The following is a 10,545-nucleotide window of genomic DNA, read 5'->3' as shown; positions in this document are numbered from 1 at the left end:
ACACACATCTGAAGATCCCGTAGTTTGTCCATCACAAACTCTGCCCTGATGCCCAGAGCGACAGTTTCTCTGGAGCAAACTCAACCTTCTCTCTATCATATCAAGACCCTGGGTCTATTTCTCCACCTCTGGTTGGCAACCCCCAAGCCGAGGGAATACTGCATCTAGGTGCTGGGTGGAGAAAGGGACACCAGCACAAAACCACCCGTGCAGATCCTGGCATTTCCCCTCCTGAGCCTCAGACTAAGCCACAGTTAGCAGAAGGCATTCATGATTCAAAAATCCCTTCCCTTGGCAGCTCTCCACTGCCCTGGCTAGGAGAAGGTACAAGAGGCTGTGGTCAGGGACCGCTCCTAAACTCAAGACATTGCAGATGCTGCTGCTAAAGCAAGAGCTGCCCAACAAAACCCCGACTGGCCGGAGTTGTTCTTGACTCCAGAAAACTGCACGGTTACCTTTAGCTGAGCACTGAGGTGTCTGCTCTGGCTAACACTGCTTGCTGTATCTGGATTAACAGCCCTGGGGAAGTGGAAACTCGGCTCCCTGAAGTCACTGAACAAGCCGCTGGGCTGCAGAAAGCACTGTCTTCAGCAGGCTCTTTCCTGACTTACATGACTTTGGTGTCTCAGGGCCCCAGACACTCACTGGTGCTGATCCTGCTGGGAAAGCCCTAATGTGTGTGTATAGCACTCACCAGCAAGCAGACCAAGATCTCCCTAAGACTGGAGCGACAACAGAAAAGGAGTAGAAAGAACCACCGACTTAGACTGTGAACCAAGGTCAGCACCTGTGAATGCCACAGATGCAGCAAGACCTGCACGAGCTCCAATGCCGCAGCTGAGAGGAGCTCCAGTGCCGTAGTCTCAGTCAGGATTCTCAGGCTGAGTCTGATTAAAAGCTAAGTTAGCAGGCCCAAAACAGAGTCGCCTAAAGGAAGCCCCGCCCTCACCACACTTGAGACCATCAGTGTCGGCTCCCCCAGAACCCGAGCCTGAAACCATCAGTCTGGAGTCACGTGACCTGCACCAAAGAGGTGATCCACTGGACAGACAGACCCCTGCCATCACCTATAAGACAGTAACCTGGCCACAACCCACCTTCCTGCCCAGTTGGGCTGGCTGACCGGGCATCATTCACAGAAGCCACTGCAGATCCAGTCCAGACAGCCGCTCAGCACCAGCCGGGGTGGGAAGAGGACACAAGTGAGTTAGCACAAAACGTCCTGCTCACAAGCGGACCTTGAAGGACACTGAAGCACGTCAGACCAGCTTCAGTGCACTCAGGTATTTCAAAGAAAGAACGGGTACAGAAAACAAGAAACTTTTTTTTCTCCCTCAAATGGCTGTTGAATTTATTTGCTTGATCAATAATGGTCCTGGCAAAAATTAGTTTACCAATGCTGAGACAACTGTAATGAAATACTGATTTTAAAAATTCATGACACCGTGATAGAAATTAGAGTTTACACAAACGAAAAAGAAACCTTCAGTATTGCCAGCAAATATAAAATAAATGTAACATGACAGACAGGACAGTAAGAAGGCTTTTATACATTTATATTTGACACCTGACCATATTTTCAGTCACCATAATATCTTCTCTCCAGGTTTAAAAAAATAGTATGCTGATTTCTATAACAAAGCTTTTTTTTCGTACAAAAATCAAATAATGGCCAACAAGTCACAACAGTGCAATAGGTAGAGAATAAAAAACCGCATTAACCAGGTGCTGAAATAAATACTAACCAGGAGAAGAGGATGCGCCCTCATGGGGTGTTTCCACCACCGGGACGTGTGGGTTTGTCTTCACAGCCCAGGGCCTCTTGGAGCCACTTACTTGGACCCAGCGGCACTGGACCCCGGTGTCTGTGCGCCGGACGCCTCAGGTAACCAAGGTCGCGGGGCGAGGGGGGGTCAGGACCACGGCTGACTCCCGAGGAAGTCCGATTCCTAGTACTCAGCCTGGCCCACCGGGCGTCCAGCAGCAGTTCACCGAGCCTGTGTGGACACCGACTCCAATCCTGTGTGAGCGCGTGGCTACCCATCGATATGGCTTATGCAGGCAAAGACACGCTTACATTCGGGCCCGAGCAAGCCACCCACGGCGCTCTGTCCTAATGGAAGGTCGAAGAAACATGCTGTGTGGACGCCCCGGTCCTCCCATGACCCAGGCCACCGGGGTGACTCGGGCGGGGCTGAGGGCAGGGTGGGGGGGCCAGCCGGTCAGGAAGGAGGCCCCCAGGACCCGCACCGCGGAGGTGTGAAGGCACGGGCGAGTGGCGGCAGCGAGATCCTGGGGACGTGGCGGGCGGGGCGGCCCCGTGTGGCTCCCCCACTAACGAGAGAAAAATCCTGATTCTGCCGTAATAAAAAAGCAAAGAAAGACGATTTTTGGTTTAAAAAGAAGCCACTCAAGGGTTAAAATAGTTATTTAAGTTAACAAAGGAAATGACTCTTCCAAGAAGCCGACAGTCTGGGACACGTCTGGGACACCGGCGTGCCGACCAGCCGTCTCTGGAGGCCCGCGCGCCCCGGCCGGCTCTCAGATGGGCGTCTCCTTCCGCTCCCTGCCTGGCGACGGCCGCGCCTGCTCCTTGGTGGGCGGGGGCGGCTCCCGGGCGCCGGGCTCGGGCTCAGCCAGGGGTTCGGGGCGCGCGCGCTGCAGTTGGAGCAGGCGAAGCTGCACCCGCAGCTCAATGATGGCCTCGCGTTCCTCGTGAATGGCCTGGTTCAGGTGGTTGTTCTTGATCTGCGGGGACAGATGCAGTGGCCGGTCAGTTAGGGGTTGCGACCCGGAAAACAGGCTGAGCCACTGCCCACGGTCAGCAGGCGTGCCTCCCTCTGGGCAGGGCCCCCTCCCCCTCTGTGGACCTGGAGAGCTTCCTCCTTCCCGGGGGTGTTTTCCTGCTCAGCACTAACACGATCTGTAAACTGTGGGGCAGAGCGAGCTGCTGCACCGGGCCTGTCTGCCGGCCCCCCCAAATGGCTCTGGGGCCAGCAACCCCGAGTGGGGGGTCCCGGGTGGGATTCTGTTGTGTCCGAGCCCCTGCCGGAAGGAGAGACAGCAGCCCAGGCCCATAGGCCCCATGTGAGGAGAGGAGCGAGTCCGATGAGCATGATGCGGACCCCAGCGCTCCCGAGGGCAGCAGCCCCGCGCATGCGCACCTCCAGCTCCTCGTTCTGCCGCTGCAGGTCTTGCAGGATGAGCTGCAGCTCGTCCTCGTCCTCGCTCTCGCTCTCACTGTCTGATGAGTACTCCTCGGTCTCGCTGCGGCCGTGCTGCTGGCGGCTGTGCGGGGACAGGACAGGGCAGGGAGCGCGTGACCCACCCGCACAGACAGGCTGGTGGTCTGCTTCTGGACTGTCCAGCTTTCTAGCGGGTCCACTCAGGATAAGGCCCACCTCAGAGGTAACAGAAGGTATGGAAGGGGGCGCTCTGCCTGGCCCTGTCACAGGAAGGGCTGAGGCTTGGACCACCCTGCTCTCCCCAGAGTCCAAGTGGAGCCCTGACCCCTGCCCTCACCTCTGGATCTCGGCGATCTCCGCCCGGAGGCGCTCGATCTCTTCCTTCTCCGAGGCAATCTGTCGGCGCAGGAACTGCTCCATGGCTAGGAGCTCCTCCTGCTCAGTCAGGATCTCATTCTCCTAAAGCAGTGACACTGGTGAGCACCTCTGAAAGTCTAGGAAAGGTTGCTCTTCTGGGGTCTCCTCTGTCACCCTGAACTGTTTACGCCCATACACACAACACTGGGGCTTCTCAGGTAGTAAAGAATCTGCCTGCAATGCAGGAGACCCGGGTTCCATCCCTGGGTGGGGAAGATCCCCTGGAGAAGGAAATGGCAACCCACTCCAGTATTCTTGCCTGGGAAATCCCACAGACAGAGGAGCCTGGCAGGCTACAGTCTGTGGAGTCACAAAGAGTTGGGAGTTGGACAGGACTAAGCGACTAACACTTCATACACATACGTTAACACACACAAAAGCTTGTAATGCACAACCCTAAAATACCCAGTTTACCTAATTTCAAGAAAAGCTTTGAGCAAAGGTAGACTAAATTGTTTGGGAGGAATGACTAGATTTTCCTCAAGACATAAAACGCTACTTAGGAATCCTTGTTACGTAAAGGATCCACAAGAGGCCAGCCAGCAGGCACACAGCAGAGTACTAGGGACTGTTTCTACCCCCAGCCTTTCTGAACACCTTCTCACAGCGAGTCTGAGGGCCACAAGGGGCCTTCGACAGTGTCACCAGGGAAGAAAGGCCCCAGCGACGTGCAGCTGTTGTCAGTATCACCTGAAAGCAGAGTTGGTGATGGAAAAGTCTTTCCTTCTCAACACAAGCTACTGTCCTCCTCAACCCATGTCCCCAGGGATAATATTTAAACAGTAAATATGCATTTAACAGAATATGCATTTCTAAAACTGACATCTGTCCAGGATCTAGCTAGCCCCTCCAACCCAGAGAAAAGATCCACAGCAGACAAAACTTAGGAGAGAACAGAGATGGAAAGCTATAGAAATGAGCTGGAAGCAGCCAAGGCCTACATTTCTTTCCAAACTAACAGGTGGCAGGAGGACAAGAACCTGTGATCAAACGTGAAAGGTGCTGCAGTCAAGTTCACTTTAAAGTCAATGGCCCAAAGTCTCCCGTGTGCATAAGAAACCCACAGAAGTCTCCAGTGTGTATAAGAAACCTCTCTTGGAGCTGTGCTCCTCACAGTCCCCAGCGTTTCTAAACACAGATGCTTATCCTTTTTATGAAAGCTAATGTTCCAAGAAACACCAGGATGAAAACTCTGAAATAAAGATGCATCTGGGACCTCACTCTCTCTTCAGGGGAGGAGAGTTGCATGACCCTGGTAGGCGTGACAGAAAAGGACTGAAACTTGTAGGACTTCAGTTATCTCTGGGATACAAGGATGGTTCAACACAAATCAGTGACTGTGATACAGCACACTAACAAAATGAAGGATAAAAATCGTATCTCAAAAGATTCAAAGAAGCACTTGAAAAAGTTCAACATCCTTTCACAATAGAAACAAAGTGAGTATAGAAGGAATACGTTGCCATGATATAGCTGATATGACAGGCCTACTACAGATAACATGGTACCCCAGTGAAAGGCTCAAAGTATTTCTTCTGAGATCAGAGAGAGGACAAGAGGCCAGTCTCACCACTTCTGGTTATGCAGTACTGAAGTACCAGCCAGAGTAACTGAGCAGGAACAAAGGTGTCCAAATTGTAAAGAAGTAAAATTGTCTGTTTACAGACAACATGATCTTATACACAGAAAACACAGAGTCCATCAAATAACTGTTAGAAGTAATAAATTTAGGAAAGTTGCAGGATACAAAATCAACATACAAAAATCAGTTGCATTTCTACACACTAACCACTATCCAAAAAAGAAATTAAGAAAACAAATCCATTAAACAAAGAGGTGAAACATCTATATACTGAAAACAATAAAATACTGATGAAAGAAATTGAAGACACTAAAGATAAAATGAAAGGTACCTCATGTTCATAGATTAGAAGGAATAATATTGTTAAAATTTCCATACTACCAAAGTGATCTACACATTCACTGGAATCTCTATCAAAATTCCAATGGGGTTTTGAGGTTTCCCCCAGAAACAGAAAAAATAATCCTAAAATTCATTCAGAACCACAAAAGACTGTAAGAACCACAGCAAACATTTTTTTTAAGCCAAAGCAATCTTAAACAAAAGAACAAAGTTAGAGGCATCACCCCACAACCAAACAGTCCAGTACTGGCATAAAAACATACACATAGACCAATGGAGCAGAACAGAGTCCAGAAATAAATCCACACACTCACGGGCAACTGATCTTTGACAAGGACGCTAATAAACAATGGAGAAAGAACAGTCTCTCTAATAAATGGTGTTGAGAAACTGGTTTTCCACAGGCAAAAAAGTGAAACTGAACCCTTACCTTCTCTCACTACACACACATCAATCACCTCAAAATGGACTAGAGACTTAAATATAAGACCTGAAATCATAAAATTATTAGAAGAAAACACAGAGAGAGTTTCTTAACATTGGTCTGAGCAAGAATTTTTTTAGATATGACCTGAAAAGCACAAATATACAACAGACAAATGGGATTGCATCAAACTAAAAAGTTTCCACACAGCAAAGAAAGTGGAGTGAAGAGACAGACTACGGAATGACAGAAAATACTGCAAACCTTACATCAGATGAGGGGTTAGTATATATAGGAAGAAGTCGAACAACTCTATAGCAAGAAAACAACCCAATTAAAAAATGGGCAAAGGACTTAAATTGACATTTCTCAAAAGAAGACATTGAAATGGCCAACAGATCACTGTCACTCATCATCAGGGAAACGCAAATGAAAACCACAATGAGCTATCACCTCATACCTGTCAGAATGGCTTTTATCAAAAACACAAGAGGTAACAAGTGTTGGTGAGGATGTGGAGAAAAGGAACCCTTGTGCATTGTTAGTGGGAATATAAATTGGTACAGCAACTGTGGAAGACAACATGGAGGTTCCTCAAAACTACAAAGCAGAGCTATCACAGTTCTAGCAATCCAGCTTCTGATTGTATAAATGTAAACAGAACACTAAAGAGAGATGTTCACTGCAGCATTATTCACATCAGTCAATATATGAAAACAGCCCAATGGCTGATGGATGAATGGATATAACAATGTGACATGCACATATTCATAAAACATAAGTATACACATGCCCACATAAATATACAACATAGACAACATAAACATACATATATATGTAACAAATATATTCTGACGTAAGAAGGAAATCCTGGCATTTAATAGCACAGATGAACCTGGAGGACATGATAAGTGAAACAAGCCAGACAGAAAAAGACAAATACCATATGATTTCACTGCTTATTTGTGGAATCAAAAAGTTGAACTCATAGAAGCAGAGAGTACAACAGTGGTTACCAGGCCTTGGAGAGTGAGTAAAATAGGGAGGTACTGGTAAAAAAAAATACAGCTGCACTTGTGTTGAAGGACTGTCTAGAGAGGTAAGGCTGATGACGACGCTGTACTCAATGGTGGATTATGCCACGAGAGAGTGTCTTTCAGGTGCTCGCATCACAGAAGGTACTATGAGAGGGTAACTGACTGTAGCAATCATTTCACTGGGTGGAGGTGCATCAGATCATGTTTATACCTTAAATATATATATGTATATATTTTTTTTTTAAAGATCTTGCAAAATAGAAGAGGTACACTTACCTGGGCAAGAAGAATATTTATGACTTCCTCGTTTTCATTCATTTCTTCTTTGGAAACATCCTCTTTTGAAAGACTGGCTATTTCTTGGGCAATCTTGGTTTCACATTCCTGTTCAATAAGAGAAATGGAAGCACTGCTCAGCCCACTGTAACACAGTCAATAAACTTACACTGTCCCCATTCCTGAAATTTCCTCCTCAGCTTCTGGAACGGAAACACTAAGAGTGGCACAGCCAGCAGAACCTCTGGATGGGGCATCTGATAAATGGGCTTTGACAGTAACGTGTGGATCTCACGCTGTGGATGTACTGGAGGAAAATGTTCAGTTCTAGCTAACGTGCTCAGCATTTCTGGAACCTTCCCATATAAACTGTCTTCCATGATCCTTCCTGTTTGGAGGGGGTCTACTTTAACCCTACAGTTAGTTGGTTTTGCCGATAGTACCAACGGCAAGTAGCCATTGTCAAGTCAAGTAGCCACTGTCTACCACAACACCAAACGTCTCCAACACCACAAAGTCCCCTTGGGCTCCTCCGCCACCTGTTGCCGCTGGAAACCACTAACCTGCTTTCCATTGCTCTGGTCTCACCTTCTTTTATGTTTCATATAAACTGAATTAATCAGTAAGCAGTCTTTTTCCTGGCACGTTAAATTTCACAACTGATCTATGTTATATCAGTAGTTTGCTGAGTAACATGCAAGGATATGAATGTACCCCAGTTTGTTTATCTGTTCACCAGCTGGTGGGCATTTCAGTCCTTTCTACTTTTGAGCTACTAATAAGACCTGTAAAAACCACTAAGTATCTACTCTGGGAGGGAACATGCCTTCTTCTGCTAGATAAACACTTAGGAGTGGGATTGCTGGGCCAGATGATAACCTGATGCTTAACTCTGAAAGAAACTGCCAAACTGTTTTCCAAAATGACTGAAACAGTCAAGATCAGTAAAGCAGAGCTCCAGCCGCTCTACGTCCCTGTCAACACTTGGTACTTTTGATACTAGTCATCCTGGCTGGTGCGCAGTGGCTCCTCATTGTGACTGCGATCTGCACTTCCTCACTGATGAACAACCTTCACACGTGCTTCTTTATCATGCACATATAATCTTTGGTAAAGAACTTCAGTAAAGTGCTGTTTAAACTTTTGCCTTTTTAAAACTGAATTTTTATTATAATAATCGTACACTCTGGTGGGGGATATTAATAATGACTGAGGCTAAGCATAGGGAGTAAAGGAGTATGAATTCTCTGTACCTTTCCCTCAGTTTGGCTGTCAACCTAAAACTGCCCTAAAAAAATACAATTTAAAAAAATTGGTTTGTCTTATTAAGTCTAAAGAATTTTTAATATATTCTAGTTCAAGAACTTTATCAAGTGTCTGTTTTTTGCAAATATGTCACAGTCTCTGGTCTGCATGTTCATCTTTCTAACAGTGTCTTTTGAAGAGTATATTTTGATAAAATATAGTTTACCAAATTTTTCTTTTACAGTTCATGAATTTTTGTATCCTATTTAAGAAATCACTCAAACAGCTCATACAACTCAATAATAAAAATTAAAAAAAAAACGAATCAAAAAATGGGCAAAAGACCCAAATAGACATTTCTCCAAAGAACACATACAGATGGCCAACAAGCAAATGAAAAGATGAAATCATCATTGCTAATTATTAGCGAAATCCAAGTCAAAACTACAATGAGGTATCACCTCACACTGGTTAGCATGGCCATCATTAAAAAGTCTACAAATAATAAATGCTGGAGAGGGTGTGGAGAAAAGGGAAACTTCTTATACTGTTGGTGGGAATTTAAGTTGGTGCAGCCACTATGGAAAACAGTATGGAGGTTCCTCAAAATACCAAAAAATAGAGTTGTCATACAATCCAGTAAGCCCATTCCTGGGCCTATATCCAGATAAAACTATAATTCAAAAAGATAGTTGCACCCCTAATGTTCACAGCAACACTATGCACAATAGCCAAGACATGCAAACAACCTAAATGTCCATTGACAAATGAATAAAGAAAATATATATACATATATCTATATATAAACACATACAATGGAACACTATTCAGCCATTTAAAAGCAATAACGCCATTTGCGCCAACACAGATGCAACTAGAAATGATCATACTAAGCAAAGTCAGTCCCCTTATATGTGGAATCTAAAATGACTCGAACTTATTTATGAAACAGCAAAAGACTCAGACACAGAGAACAGACCTGTGGTTGCCAAGCAAATGGGAGCATGGGGGAGGAATAGACTGGGAGGCTGGGTCATTTATTTCCACATAAATTTTTTTTTCACAGAGATTTTAGAAAAGCTTACTAATTTCTACCCAAAATCACCTGTTTAAATTTTGACTGGAATGGAATCCACAGATGAACTTGGGAAAACCTAACATTTTAACAATATTGTGATAAAAACATATTTCTAATTTATTTATGTCTTTTTTTAGGTGCACTATCCAATAGTTCATTGCAAACATACGGAATACAACAGACGTGTGTATCTGATCTTGTATGTTACAGCATTGCTAAACTCACATATTCAATTTTGTATAGATTTCTTAAGATTTTATACAGAGACAATCACATGATTTGTATATAAAGACTAATTTCTCTCCAATCCATATGCCTTCTTTTTCTTGTTTTGCTGCACTGGCTAAAACACCTCCAGTACAATGTTGAACAGAAGCAGTAAAAGCAAAAATCCTTGCTTGTATACCCAATCAATCCCAGAAGAAAACATTCAGACTTTTACCATGAAGTACAATGTAAATCACAAGACTTTTTTTCTGTAAATGCTCTTTATCAGGCTGAAAAGATAGAGTTTTTATTAAGAAATAAATGTCAAATTTTGCTACACACTTTTTCTGCATCTTCTGATATGATCTTATCATTTTTCTTATTTTTAGTCTGTTAATATAATGAATCTTTAAAAGTCATTTATTTCTCAAAGTTGAAATCAACTTGATAGAACCTTTGGAGCATTCTGTGAATTAATAAGCAGACATGAAGACAGCTTCAAGAAATTAGTAAAGCAGAGGTAAGCCATCCCATTCTGTCCTGGCTCTGGTTTGTTACGTCACAGTTCCTTTATCCAAGAGGGATGCAGAAGCGAGAAAGGAAGCCGCACCCACAGGGGTCAAGACCCTGTGTTAAAGGCTAATGGGTGACACCACACGGTGGACAATGACCACACGAGGCCTGGTTGGTCTGTCACTAAAACCTGATTCCAGGCCAAATCATGAGGGACTAATTAAAAACAGGCATTGTAA

General features: G+C 45.0%; 1 protein-coding gene across 3 annotated transcripts in view; it reads right to left on the bottom strand.

The window, feature by feature from the left end:
- Window positions 1-1,321: 1,321 nt before the first annotated feature.
- Window positions 1,322-10,545, bottom strand: part of RALBP1 (ralA binding protein 1) — a 40,292-nt gene continuing 31,068 nt past the window's right edge. For all 3 annotated transcript variants that reach the window (XM_059881050.1, XM_002697745.7, XM_005224303.5), the window contains 4 exons: window positions 7,264-7,371; window positions 3,523-3,644; window positions 3,165-3,288; window positions 1,322-2,748 (listed from right to left, as the gene is read on the bottom strand). In XM_059881050.1, the coding sequence (XP_059737033.1) occupies window positions 2,542-2,748; window positions 3,165-3,288; window positions 3,523-3,644; window positions 7,264-7,371 (561 nt within the window). In that variant the 3' untranslated portion in view covers window positions 1,322-2,541. The remainder of the gene's footprint in view (window positions 2,749-3,164; window positions 3,289-3,522; window positions 3,645-7,263; window positions 7,372-10,545) is intronic.

This window comes from Bos taurus, chromosome 24 (genome assembly GCF_002263795.3).
Source record: "Bos taurus isolate L1 Dominette 01449 registration number 42190680 breed Hereford chromosome 24, ARS-UCD2.0, whole genome shotgun sequence".
NCBI lineage: Eukaryota > Metazoa > Chordata > Mammalia > Artiodactyla > Bovidae > Bos > Bos taurus.
This window is presented reverse-complemented; position numbering and strand designations above follow the sequence as displayed.